Source organism: Myotis yumanensis, unplaced genomic scaffold (assembly GCF_028538775.1).
Source record: "Myotis yumanensis isolate MYYU_CA2020_CCGP unplaced genomic scaffold, mMyoYum1.0.hap1 SCAF_1, whole genome shotgun sequence".
Taxonomy (NCBI): domain Eukaryota; kingdom Metazoa; phylum Chordata; class Mammalia; order Chiroptera; family Vespertilionidae; genus Myotis; species Myotis yumanensis.
This window is the reverse complement of record NW_027223752.1, coordinates 37,407,623-37,422,039: the sequence shown is the minus strand read 5'-3', so window position 1 is coordinate 37,422,039 and position 14,417 is coordinate 37,407,623. Positions and strand designations below refer to the sequence as shown.

Here is a 14,417-nt window from a genome sequence, read left to right as displayed (position 1 = left end):
TGGCAGTGGTGAAATAGGGCCTTCTAACCCTCTGGAGAAGTGAGATCTGAATTTGGAGAGGACCTGGGGAAGAATCAATCTTCAACAGATAATCTTTAAATCCAGACCCAGGAATATCAGATCTGAAGTGACACCATCTTTTCTGTCTTCCTGACAAACCTCATCAGCCCCAAATGTTCCAGTTACAAGCATCCAAGAAAACTCAGAAAAGACCACTTTGAAATCACTTTGTTGTGACAAAATTGAATCACGGCGACTCTTAGTATCTGTGGAAAATCTGCTAAAGAAAAATAGAATATTCATAAGACTTCAATGGGTAAAGTTATACTAAAATGAAACTATATGCTGATTATCTTCCAGGGTCCCTTCTAAAAGGCTTGCTAGGCTACTGTAAATATCTTTCTATAGTAATAAAAGCATAATATGCTAATTAGACCAGGCAGCCGAACAACCTTCTGGATGACCTTGACCTTCCGGATTAAGCTGGGGCTGCGAGGGCTGAGGCAGCCACCACGGTCACTAGGGCCGAGCCCCTTGCACGAATTTCATGCATTAGGCCTCTAGTAATCACATAACTGTGTAAACATATAATTCTAAACTTAATCTGAATCAGAGTTTACATATTATTAAATGCTTTTAAACAATTAAAAATACATAAAATATGTAGAATGTAAATAAAAATGTGGGTACAGAGGAAAAAAGCAAGAACAATACTTTAACAAGAAAAGATAATATCATTATTACTGTCATGTAACATTTACCCTTTTTTACTGTATATATGATACAAACTTGATTATTAATATTAATGAAGCTCCCTTTTAAGTCTGTTAACTTGAAGGAAAAAACAGAAGTGGTATTATTTCTTCAATAGTGGTAGATTTTCACAATTCACAGACAACCAAAAAGAGTGTATCTTAAGGCATTATATTCTTTTGAACTTAGCAATATGCCTTAATAGGACAGAATGAGTTTCTGTTAAACACTTGTTTTCAGTATTAATGTTTCTCAGTTTTCAAATTTCAAGATAAAATTCAACTAAGTATTGAATAAAATAATGGTTAACATATTTTAAAAGTCCTTTCGTGGGGAAATGAAATGTTTGGTGAAATTTTAACCTGGCTACAAATACTTTTAAAAAAATACATTTCTAGCCATATTATTTTCTTATTGTGAGTATACTTGTAGTTTTACTTTTGGTTAACTGTGTACCCAATTCATTATTATTATTGTTATTATTTTATTGTACAATATTAAGATGTCATATATTTTCAGAAATGTTTATTATGTTTTCATACCTATTCAAATATTTTAATAAGGAGTTGCACAAAGAGATCTAACTTAGAGTATTCATAATAGTATATGCAGAGGTTAAGTAATTTAAACTCTCTAGCTCTAAGATAGGATAACTTGAATATTCATTCTAATAATTAGATTAAAAAATCAGAAAAAGTTAATTACAATGTGTGGGTCCAGCACAAGAAGGGAGAAGAGAAGTCCACTAAAGATTTCAAAATCATATGAATTCAATTGCTTTAAAATAAAACAAATAAGTTTAGAAAACTGTTAGTTTCTGAAAAAACAAAACTAGAGTTAATCTCTTTTGGGAGCATGAGGAAGCCTACAGAACAACAGACTTATAACAAGTAGGAAACAGAAAAGATAAAAAATATTATCAATAATTAAAGGTTCCAGATCAATATAGTAGAGATTCAGTAATTTTTAACTGACTGGTAGAATTAGATTCACAAAAGGAATATGCTTAAATTTTGACTACTAAAATATGAATATAATGAATAACAAGTGATTTAAATGCATTCTACAATTTGATTATTTTCTGTATATTACTACAAAATGGAGTTTATTGGGTTACATGGAGAATTTTTGTTACATTTCTAATCCATTGCTTTTACCTAATAAAATTCCCTCCTCTATGTTCAGAAGTTAAACTGTTTGTATATTACTTTTATTTATACTGTACTTTTCAACCTGACTTTTAAAAAATTATTTGTCTGAAATGTTATCAATTCCTTCCATTCTCTAATACCAAAATAATAAACTATCTGATGTAGCTAATTATAGTAGTCCTGAGAAGCTTCAGAAGTACACAAAGAGAATTACTAAAATGATTACTGCCAAATCCTGTTTTTTTAATACACAATGACTGCAAAAGTACTAATTCATAGCAAACACAGGTGGCAACACATTAATTAGGTTTCTTTATAATACAAAAATAAACATTTATAAGAATCCACTGACATAGTATCTAGCTCTTTCAAAGGGTTGGTTAATTTGTTTTTCAGAATAACAAACATAGTTTATTTATAGAAATAACTTCCTAACCATTATAATTCATTTTGTTTCTTTTCAGTTAAAGAGCTTATTAATTTTGTTTCAAGTGATCAGCAATGAGTACTCTCTTCATTTCAGATCAGTTCTCAAAGACGATTGTCTTAGTTTCAGTTCATTTTAATTTCACTTAATTTAGTAAGTGTCACCAATAATGGCATATTAAGTCTGACTTCTTTCAGATGATTTCAGACTATTCCACAAGAGTCTATTTTCCAAGTTAGCCCTCTACAAAACTGAAGTAAGTATTTATAATCTGCTGTGGTCACAGATTTCTCTCCTGTAAAAACCTTTTTTCTAGGTTTGGTTCTGATAGCCTGCAGTGCCAGGCATGGTAGTGTCCTACCCCAGGCTACTGTGTATCTATAATTTAATTGTAACTTTTAAAGACAGTTTTCCAAGACTCAAATAAGCAAATAGTGAAATTTTTCCTATATGACAGGTGATTGGATAAACATATTGGGACAGGATACTTCCAAGAATTACAAAATGACAGTATGTACAGAGGTCTTAAATATAATAATTAGTTTGACATCAGTTTGCTCATAGGTCCTCAACTTATAGGCTGCTACTTACTCCACCTTTTCTTCAGGCCAACATTACCTCCTCAAATCAATCCACAAGCTTTATGAAGGTTGAACCTGGGTAGATAGGGACTGAGAGGGTGCCAGAAAAATCCATAAAATTTTTCCCCTAGTAATTTGGGAAAAAACTTATTCTTAGTCTCCCTAGAGCAGGCCTGACTATCCATGTACAAAGTTTTAGACCTTATTTTATTCATCTTTGTATCTCTAGTACAAGTATTTTTAGATGTGACTTTGTTTCATCTTTTGATATTTGCAGTTTGAGTACAGAAATATAAGAGGTAGGCAGATAATCTTCCTCTTATACAGGAAAAATATTCAGTTTTTTTGGTCACTTTTAATAAACATTGAACTAGTGAATCACTACTGTGTTCCAGGTACTTTTCTGGCTGTTAAGGATTAATTAAAGAGGGTTTGATATATACTAAAACTCTTGGTTTTTCCACACTGTGTTGAACCTCAGCCTTTAGATTTTAAAAATACATTGAAACACATAATATTTATAATCTGCCAAACAGATTTCATTTGGTGAAAATCAGTAGTAATTTCTATGTAAATAGGATTAGTAAACTTTGTCTTGAGTGAATGTTAATAGTCAAGTTTCAAAAATGAATTGTAAAAACATAAGGGTATTTAGACAAATTACTGATAATCCTACCATCTAGAGAGAACCAATTTTGATGCATTTTTCATATACATAAGATTATCCTACACATGGGATAAGAAGTTACAAAAGTCTTGTATCTTATTTTCCACTTAATTATGTCACAAACATTTTTCTGTGTCATTAAAATTCTTGTAAACAATTTTTATGGCTACATAATAATTCATCATATAGATATACTATAATTGATGTAATAATTTTCATATTGTCAGATATTTAAGCCATTTCCTTTTTAATGTTGTTATCATAAATAATACTACCTGAATGTTCTATTATTTCTGGATGAATCCCACATGGTAATGCTAAATAAAGGATATGATCGCATTTAAAGTAAAGAAAAAATATTATCACATTGCTTTCCAGAAAGATTGTACTAATTTACATTCCCACTAGTAGAGTTTACCTGTTTTGCTGCACTGTTGCTGGCTGTGATGATTATTTGATCATAAATTTGCTAAGTTGATAATTTTAATAGACTATATTTTTAATGAATTCTGAGCCACAATCATCAAAAAGAACAAGTTTTTAAAAAATCAATACCAATATAGAACAATGTAAAAATTCCAAGGATGCTCAGTGTATGGTAATGTTCTAGGACTAAAAAAGTTTATCCTATATAATAAAAGCCTAGGTGGTGTCACACCCTTGCACGACTTCGTCACAAGATGGCCACATGCATAGAGGCAGGGCCCGGCAGCTGATCCACACGGTGAGGCCTGGGGGACCCCTAGGCTCTACGCAGGGCAAAGGCAGCCTGTCCCGGCATCTCCACCACCTCTTGTGGAGGAGGAGGGTCCCAGCGGAGGAGGCGGGTCGAGGCAGGGGAAGGCAGTTGGGGGCAATCAGGCCAGTAGGGGAGGGCAGTTGAGGGTAATCAGGCTGGCAGGGGAGTGGTTAGGGGCAATCAGGCAGGCAGGTAGGCGAGCAGTTAGAAGCCTGCGGTCCCAGATTGTGAGACCTATGGGATCAGGCCTAAACAGGCAGTCGGACATCCCCCAAAGGGTCCCAGATTGGAGAGGGTGCAGGCCGGTTGAGGGACACCGCCCCGCCCCCCGTGCACAAATTTTGTGCACCTGGCTTCTAGTTTCATATAAGATCAAATGCAAATACTGCGTCTTTTTGGGGAAAGCTCAGGATGCCATCTAAAGTGTGAAACATGTTTACTAGGTAAAAAAAGCAGAAAAAAGATATATTGCTAATGAAAATACAAATAAATTGCTACTGTGGTTTTACAAAGCCATGTTATAGATGAATGTGGTCGTTAGATTGCAAGAGTTGTTTGTAATACTGTACATAGAGATAGTACATAGTTACTAAGAACCTCTCCCTCCTGAAGTTTTAATTTTAGTGTTTGTGTATACCAATTGGCATGTTTGCTTTTTGCAATCTTGCGTTGCCTGAGGTAAATGTGTGAGAGATCTGAAGAATTTGTTTTTCTTACAGTTCTGCTTTCAGTTGTAGCTGAGAGTCTGTTTCTAAATCACATCATATTAGTTCTACAAATATTTGGATGGTTCTCCAGCCCTCTAATCCCCCCTTTTTAAATAACTACATAAAAGACAATAATTTGCAAGAATAAAATCAAGAGGTATGTACTCACAATTTAAGGCAACTTCAGTAGAAAACTTTTGGTTTTATATTTGTCTTCCCAATATTTTCTTTAAAAGATTTCCTAGTTCATATTTTTCTTTAATTTTTTTTCCATGGAAAAGGAGATGGGAATTGTGGTTAAAACCAGTACTATTTAACTAATGAGGTGAACAAATTAGTAGGAAACGTGTTTTTAAATGTTGGAGATTACATATACAACTAGGTAAAAGTAAGGTAAATGTTCATTGATAGGCTTTGCAGTGGTTCTCAACCTTCCTAATGCCGCCACCCTTTAATTCAGTTCCTCATGTTGTAGTGACCCCAATTTCATTGTTACACATTGAACATAATTAAAGCATAGTGATTAATCACAAAAACAATATGTAATTATATATGTATTTTCCGATGGTCTTAGGTGGCCCCTGTGAAAGGGTCGTTCGGCCCCGAAAGGGGTCGGGACCCACAGGTTGAGAACCGCTGCTTTATAGGGTTCTAGCAACATTACTTCTAGGCCACAGATTACTTATGTTTCCCAGACAAAAACTTTGCTCCAGCACTGTCTTACACAACTTTGATATGGGCTATCCATTACTACCCTCTTTCCCCACCTCCCATAGCCCCAGGGGGTGGAAATCGTGGCAGATAAAGTCCTTGGACCTATGCTGTCCACCTGAAGACGCTCTTTCTTTCTTGTATCCCCGCTCTTGTAGGACCACTAGTCTGTATAAGATTTGTAGTTGCCCCAGGATACGATGCTTTCCTCTTACCCCAGCTACTACAACCCACGCAAACAATGCCTTTCCTCCCCACTTTGCTGGCCAACTCCCGCGCCTAGCTCGGCCTGTCATCTCTCCCGGGAAGCCCTCGCCGGCACTTTCCCGTCTGCATGTGCCCCTCCTTTGTGTTCCCATAGCACTTCTCTCCAATTACGTTTATCTCTTTATTAGACTCTCAACCTCACAAAGACAATCTCATTTGTCTTCTTACTGTCACATGGAAGGTGCCCCTTAAAGCTTGTTGAAGAAATGCCTACAGCTTCCTCCCGCCATGCGAAGTGTTAGCCCAGCGATGTTGTTGCTGTTTCCTTCAGGAGCCCATCTATCGGAGTCAGCTTCTACCCCGGCACCGGGTGCCAGGCAGGACTTCCAACCTAGTCTCAGGCTCCTCTTAGAAAACGAATTGTTCTTTTCACCTACCTTCTCTGGGGGGTTATGCCTCTAATGTAACGTGAGCTAAAGAAAGTCTCACTCGGGCGAGCTGTCACAAACACGCCTCGGGTCACAAACACGAGCGCGTGCGCGGCGGCTGGGGATGAGAGGATGGGGCGGGGGGGGGGGTGGGGGGCTGGGAGTGAGGCTGGGTTATTTTAGGGAGCAAACGTGAGGGTCTGATTATAGATTTATCCCATGATTAACTCAAAGTGGCTGATAAAGCCCTTGAAATCCAAAATAAAGAAAGCAGAGGAGAGAACAGGGAGACGAAATCAGGAAGCTTAAAGGGGCAGGGCCAGCAGGAAAAATGGAAAGCGAGGGAGAGAAAGTTTAAACGCTGGGGAGGCGAGTTGCAGCCACTCCCCAGTGCCTATTGCGCGCGGCGCGGGAGTGGGGGGGTGGGGAGGAAGGTCGGCCTTTTCGGGCTCCCGCCCGGGCTCCTGCTGTGCTCGCCCGCCAGGAGCGCTCACACCTACTGAGACGCTGCGAGGTACGCCAAGGGCCCAGTAAAATGCTGGGCGGCCGCAGCCCGATCCCAGCACACCAGGGTTATTTCCTTTCCGCCTCCGGCTTAGGGGGAGTCGCCTTCACGCCGAGGCCACGTCAACCTTAAAAAAGCAGGTTCTAGCCCTATTTCCTCGGTGCAGCCCACCCAATGAACTGCCCTGTCCCCGAGTGCTCGGGTAGTCGGGTCACTTGGCGCTGAACTGCACTGAGGGCCCAGAAACTGGGCGAACAGCCCAGGTGACTCCCCTCTCCCGGTCCCCTTCCGCGCCCCGCTCCCACCACGCCCCAGCCGTTCCTTCCCCGCCCCGCTTGGAAGCCCGCGCTGCCCATTGGCCGCGTGCCCTGCCAATCCAAAGGACGTTGACGAATCCTGCCTTAGGGAAGGCAAAGATCTAGAAAACGCACACACACCTGGGGGCGCGGGGGGCGGGGGGGCGTGTGCGAGCCTAACGCCCCCAAGCAGTCGGGCAGCGCGTGAGCAGCCGCGGACCCGGCCGCTAGGAGACAAGGGCGGGGCTTCATTTGCATAACGGCCGCCCCTCGGCGCCTGGCGCGGGCCGCGGTCCCGCCCCTCACTCACTTGAAAGCTGTTGGGCCCCGGGCGGGTCACTCCGACCAAGGCAAGCCTCGGCGGGCGGTCCTGGGAGCCGATTGGCTCTGGGATTCCCCACAGGGCGGCAGGGCGGCGGCTATAAGAGCCGGGAGCCGAGCGGCGCGGAGCGGGAGGTGCTGCTGCACGGCCGGGGTCAGGTGCACGGCGACCGTTAGTTGACGCCGCGGGTTTTCTCTCCCTGGTGTTCTCGCCTCACGCCGCTCGCCTCTCTCTGTCAGGATGTCTGCCCGCGGCCCGGCTATCGGCATCGACCTGGGGACCACCTACTCGTGCGTGGGGGTCTTCCAACACGGCAAGGTGGAGATCATCGCCAACGACCAGGGCAACCGCACCACCCCCAGCTACGTGGCCTTCACCGACACCGAGCGCCTCATTGGCGACGCCGCCAAGAACCAGGTGGCCATGAACCCCACCAACACCATTTTCGACGCCAAGAGGCTGATCGGACGTAAGTTCGAGGACGCCACGGTGCAGTCGGACATGAAACACTGGCCGTTCCGGGTGGTGAGCGAGGGAGGGAAGCCCAAAGTGCAGGTGGAGTACAAGGGCGAGATCAAGACTTTCTTCCCGGAGGAGATCTCCTCCATGGTCCTCACCAAGATGAAGGAGATCGCCGAAGCGTACCTGGGCGGCAAGGTGCAGAGCGCGGTCATCACCGTGCCGGCCTATTTCAACGACTCGCAGCGCCAGGCCACCAAGGACGCGGGCACCATCACGGGCCTCAACGTGCTCCGCATCATCAACGAGCCCACGGCGGCGGCCATCGCCTACGGCCTGGACAAGAAGGGCTGCGCGGGCGGCGAGAAGAACGTGCTCATCTTCGACCTGGGCGGCGGCACCTTTGACGTGTCCATCCTGACCATCGAGGACGGCATCTTCGAGGTGAAGTCCACGGCCGGCGACACCCACCTGGGCGGCGAGGACTTCGACAACCGCATGGTGAGCCACCTGGCGGAGGAGTTTAAGCGCAAGCACAAGAAGGACATCGGGCCCAACAAGCGCGCGGTGCGGCGGCTGCGCACGGCCTGCGAGCGCGCCAAGCGCACCCTGAGCTCGTCCACGCAGGCCAGCATCGAGATCGACTCGCTGTACGAGGGCGTGGACTTCTACACGTCCATCACCCGCGCCCGCTTCGAGGAGCTCAACGCCGACCTCTTCCGCGGGACCCTGGAGCCGGTGGAGAAGGCGCTGCGCGACGCCAAGCTGGACAAGGGCCAGATCCAGGAGATTGTGCTGGTTGGCGGCTCCACCCGCATCCCCAAGATCCAGAAGCTGCTGCAGGATTTCTTCAACGGCAAGGAGCTGAACAAGAGCATCAACCCCGACGAGGCGGTGGCCTACGGAGCCGCGGTGCAGGCGGCCATCCTCATCGGAGACAAGTCGGAGAACGTGCAGGACCTGCTGCTGCTCGACGTGACCCCGCTGTCGCTGGGCATCGAGACGGCCGGCGGCGTCATGACCCCCCTCATCAAGAGGAACACCACGATCCCCACCAAGCAGACGCAGACCTTCACCACCTACTCAGACAACCAGAGCAGCGTGCTGGTGCAGGTGTACGAGGGCGAACGGGCCATGACCAAGGACAATAACCTGCTGGGCAAGTTCGACCTGACCGGGATCCCCCCGGCGCCCCGCGGGGTCCCCCAGATCGAGGTCACCTTCGACATCGACGCCAACGGCATCCTCAACGTCACCGCCGCCGACAAGAGCACGGGAAAGGAAAACAAAATCACCATCACCAACGACAAGGGTCGTCTGAGCAAGGACGACATCGACCGGATGGTGCAGGAGGCGGAGCGGTACAAATCGGAAGATGAAGCCAATCGCGACCGTGTCGCCGCCAAAAACGCCGTGGAGTCCTATGCCTACAACATCAAGCAGACGGTGGAAGACGAGAAACTGAGGGGCAAGATCAACGAGCAGGACAAAAACAAGATCCTCGACAAGTGTCAGGAGGTGATCAACTGGCTCGACCGAAACCAGATGGCAGAGAAAGATGAGTATGAACACAAGCAGAAAGAGCTGGAGAGAGTGTGCAACCCCATCATCAGCAAACTTTACCAAGGCGGCCCTGGCGGCGGCGGGTCTGGAGCCTCCGGGGGACCCACCATCGAAGAAGTGGACTAAGCTTGCACTGCAGTCAGCGTAAACCTCTTTTCCTTTCTCTAATTTTTTTTCCTCTGTTTTTGTTTCTTCTTTTAAATGTCCTGTGCCAAGTATGAGATCTATTTTTGGAAGTCTTTAGCCCAGTGTATGCATATGAAAGGAAAGGAGCAACAACTTAGTTTAATTATAAAAAGTTAGTTCTAAAGTTTGATTATTTGAGGTTTCTCTTTAATGCATTTTGCTGTTTGCTGACTTGAGCATTTTTGGTTAGCTTAGTTTGAGATGGGAAACCTTAAGTTTGCACACATGTTCTGTGGAAGCTTAGTAACAATAAAATACATAGAAGCTTGAATTGTTTATTTTTATGTACTACAAGAGGAAAGTCAACATTGCAGTAAAGTCAAGAACAGACATTATTTTTGCACACAATTGCATATATACAAATTCAAAGTAAAGCTGAAATTGATCTGAAAATTACTGTCTTGGAGTTTTCAATTTTCTCTTGGTACTCTTACTCAAGTTGGTCTTTAATATGAGATGAAATATATCTAACTCAATCATGTCTAATTCTCAAATGAGTTTCCTGCTTTAATTACCAACAACTTAAGGGGAGAAGATCTGGGTAAACTCCCTTTCCCCCTCTTTTAATACAGAAACCAAACTGGGGTCTTCCACTGTACCCAGACTCCTTAGGCTTGGCTTAAGTGTTCCAGTGAAAATCCACCTGAGTATTCGGTTAAAATACGAGCTATATTCTGGGGTTAAGTGTAATGATTCTTTAAACTGAAAAAAGCTGGAGCAGGAGTTGTCTTCTGATAATTAGTATGGAACAAGTTGCTTTTCTGTGTTTTAATTGTCTAGTGAAACAGCTCAACCTCTGAGCTTAAGGCAAATTCCATAAGGATATGTTTTGAGCAGGTATAATTTCTAGGGGGATAGGAGGAGATATGTATTTTTTCCTGATTTAAGAATCATAAAGCTTTCTCCATATCTGCCTTAAATCACTAGAATAGATCTTTTAAAGGCAAACTGCAAGGTAGCCCTGTATTTTGTTAATATACAACTTGTCCATTTTCCTATATATCTTATCTGATTTGAGGTTGTTACAGATAGGAAAATTGCAACCCTTTGGGATCTACTATCCTGGGCCTTAAAATTCACATCCTTGGGAGAAGGGGGTTCATGTTTATTTTTCATTGAAATTACACTTCTGCTTTGTTCTGATTTATTCTCTTCAAGGGGAACTTGGGAGAAATTCTGTAAAGCTGATTGGAAAATGCATAGTTAACCTAATGTTTTCACCACACATAGACATTTTGATATCTCTTTCCAAGTGATGTAGATTTGCTTCATGTTGTTCATAACAGTGAATTATAGAAGCTATATTTTTAATATAGTAGTGGACCCTTCTTTTTCATGCAGAGAGATTAATTTTTGAATATAAAAACTAGGGAGCAATTAGCCTAAAAATATTGGGCTTTGATAATGACCCTCACACAAGAGCTGACTCCTATGTACATCTGCTTTTTCTCCCTCCCTCCCCCCCTCCTCCAAAGCAAGTCTCATTTGGGTGGGGGGAAGATAAAAAAGCAATTGTGAAATTGCTTCAAATTAAACTTAAAACATTTACACTGAAAAGCTGAAGGTAATTTGGGGTTTTTCAATGCCGGTGTCAAGCTGGTGGAAAGTTTTTAGCAAGGAGGCAGGGTATTTCAATGACTAGAGATAATATCACATAAATATTTGACAAACTACCTTGTTACTAGGAGAACAGGTCATTAATAGCCTTAGAGTGACTTTTAGCATTAATTTTTTACCAAGGTAATACCCATGCTGTTAAACTTCCAGTAGTTCTTGATTTGTTATAATTGTTTATCCCTTGCTCTAATGTCAAAATATAATGGAGTCTTTCTGTGAGTGCAATTTGGTATTAGTATGACTCATTTTAGACCTCACTTTAGAAGACATTAGTTTCTAAAGTATCAGAAAAATGACTAGTAGTCTCTTTGATCCGGTGGCCTGACCTCTGGTAACTGCCCATAGCACTAATTTCAATCTATGCAGATACTTAATTTTTTATTATTTTGAAAAATAATTTTGAAAAGTAATTTGTAAAGCTCCTAGCCTTCTTGAGTGTTTTTTTTAAATTTAATCCTGTCTTCTCAAATGTATCTAGATCTCAGTATTATTAAGATAAAGCCACCAAAGCAGCCATTTAGTGTTTCCAGGGTCAGCTGAAACTAGTAACCCAGTAACTCCTGGGAACTCCTTAGCAAATGTTAGATCAGCCATAGTCAAATGACAATGGAAAAAGCACTTGATTTTAGGATAAGGCTAAATTACAGTTTAAGAATTAATTAAGCATCACTTGAACTTTAAAGAAGTGTATTATGGTAGAGACTAGTGGTCATGACTAAAGCAAATGCAATACATATAGAATACTAAGGGATTAAAAAATACATTTCTCAGCCCTAGCCAGTTTGGCTCAGTGGATAGAGTGTTGGCCTGTGGACTGAAGAGTCCCAGGTTCCACTCGGGTCAAAGGCACATGCCTGGGTTGCAGGCTCATCCCCAGTCAGGGGCATGCAGGAGGCAGCTCTCATCATTGATGTTTCTACCTCTCTCTCCCTTCCCTTCTCTCTGAAATCAATAAAAATATATTTTAAAAAATACATTTCTCAGAATAGGCACTTAAATTCTTATCAGAATGTCTAACATAGTTGTTCCTGTTTTGAGGCAACAAAACTAGACACCTGTTAAGACTTAATAGGTTGTTTACAGTATTTGGGATGTGTGAAATTTCAAAACAAGCTCACTCTTAAATTTTTATAGTAGTATTAATTTGATATGTATAATGGAAATTCATTAAAATTATACAGTAGGAGATAGTAATACTATATATTTAAACTTAACATGCATAATAGGATATTTGATGAATCATATAATCAAGGGAGACTTAATGAGAATTTCTTTATATATAATCTTAAATGAGAATATAACCTTGCTATCTAGATAAAAAGATTTCTTTTTATGAAGCTTAAATAGTAGGCCCATAATAAGGCCTTCACCTACTTTAAATTGAATGCAGTTTATAAAAATTGTGTTGTGTGGCATCTTCTTCTTGCTTGAACACTGCAATTGAAGTTTTAAAGAATCTCAAATCCATATATTAGACAATTGCTAAAGGAATACATATATATGTATATATATATATATGCATATATATATACATATATATATGAAGGAACAACAAGAATATTCACTTGCTTCTGTAAATTAATAAATAGGTATGTGAAAGCTATTTTTGAAAGGCTATCCTTAAGCATTAAAATTAGATACAGAATTTCATTCCTTGAAGAAAAAGTATGAGTCTTTGAAAAAAGAGCCCAGTGTTTATTTTGATTTAGCTCTTGGAATGGGTATATGCATTTCTGAAACTTAATAGGGTGATATTTAATGTAGAAATGTCTTTTAGAACAAATCAAGAAGCCATAGGCTCTTTCTTCCACCACTTTCCAAAGTAATTAGGTTGTTTGTGAATTCAAGATTGGGGAAATAAGCAACTAACAATGGAGTTGCTAATTAAAATACTGTCATTGTCATGCCTTACATGTTAATTTTTAAAAAAAATATATTTTATTGATTTTCCACAGAGAGGAAAGGAGAGAGATAGAGAGTTAGAAACATCGATGAGAGAGAAACATCAATCAGCTGCCTCCTGCACATCTCCCACTGGGGATGTGCCTGCAACCCAAGTACATGCCCTTGACTGGAATCGAACCTGGGACCTTTCAGTCTGCAGGCCAACGCTCTATCCACTGAGCCAAACCGGTTTCGGCAACATGTTAATTTTTTAAGGTAGATTCATAACACTATAAACCTGTCCATTATTACTTTTTTCATAGTATAAACATGCATTGTAATTCATTTAATGTCTTGCGCCTAAAATCTGAGACCAGCAACTTAGTTCTGTTATGTTCTCTTAGTTATATGACTTTGAGAAGTTCTTTTAATTAGGAAAAAAACCTACACATACATACAAAACAAAACCTTTCCCTCACAGGACACTTGGAATTATTAATATTTAGATAGTACCTTTATCCCTACCTATAATATCATGAATTTTTTTTTCCTAAAGAGAAAATTATATTTCCATTTTAGGTTGTGAATTTCTAATGGCATTAAAAAACCTATTTGATGAAAAATCTAACCTAAGAAATGAGTGGGTCACTTTTTAAATAATGATTTAGCAATGAAGACAATATTTTCTTCCCTCTTTTGTGAAGGTTTGTTAATACAGAAGTATAAGGTGGTCCTTCAGAGTTCTAGAAGGTTTCCTTTAAATACTATGTCCCTCAGCACATGTGAAATAACTTGTATCTTTCATGTAGGTCATTGTTTTGGGTTCTCTTATTTTTACCTTAGTTTTGTATATTAACATGAAGTTAAACTATGGTTAAGTGTCCAATATCTTTGTTTTTCTTCCCTTATTGGGATAAACTGGAGGTTGACAGAAGTTTGGGCTGTCTTCCCGAGAATGGTTGTGGGTGAATAGATTCCAGGCTTTTCTCCGTTTTCTCCTCCCCTCCCCCGGAGTTGTGTGGCAGCTTGGTGAGAAACTCTTTGTCCCTGGGATAGTCTACTTCTCAAATGAGTCATCGTGCAGTAAGCCAGCCTTGAGGCCACAGCCTCAAAGCAACTCTGCCCGTGTCTAGCCAGGTGGGTTTTTCTATATCCCGAGCCAACCAGGACAGCTATCAGCAGTGGACGCAAGTGAATGGAACATAAGTCTAAGT

The 14,417-nt window shown here is 41.5% G+C and overlaps 2 protein-coding genes and 1 non-coding gene across 3 annotated transcripts in view; 2 read left to right on the top strand and 1 right to left on the bottom strand.

Moving 5' to 3' along the window:
• ZBTB1 (zinc finger and BTB domain containing 1) overlaps positions 1 to 4,202 on the top strand; it is a 31,492-nt gene extending 27,290 nt beyond the window's left edge. Inside the window, exon 3 of the mRNA XM_070418509.1 lies at positions 7 to 4,202. Within this exon, the coding sequence (XP_070274610.1) occupies positions 7 to 43 (37 nt within the window). The 3' untranslated portion in view covers positions 44 to 4,202. The remainder of the gene's footprint in view (positions 1 to 6) is intronic.
• Positions 2,394 to 2,462, bottom strand: LOC139001494 (small nucleolar RNA SNORD2). The gene has a single exon (XR_011470059.1). It is a non-coding gene; the product is annotated as a small nucleolar RNA SNORD2 (small nucleolar RNA).
• Positions 4,203 to 7,623: 3,421 nt separating the features above from the next.
• On the top strand, positions 7,624 to 10,095 carry HSPA2 (heat shock protein family A (Hsp70) member 2). Its single transcript, XM_070418476.1, has one exon. It carries the CDS (start codon positions 7,735 to 7,737, stop codon positions 9,640 to 9,642), a length of 1,908 nt encoding a protein of 635 aa, XP_070274577.1. The 5' UTR covers positions 7,624 to 7,734; the 3' UTR covers positions 9,643 to 10,095.
• The last annotated feature ends 4,322 nt before the right edge of the window (positions 10,096 to 14,417 follow it).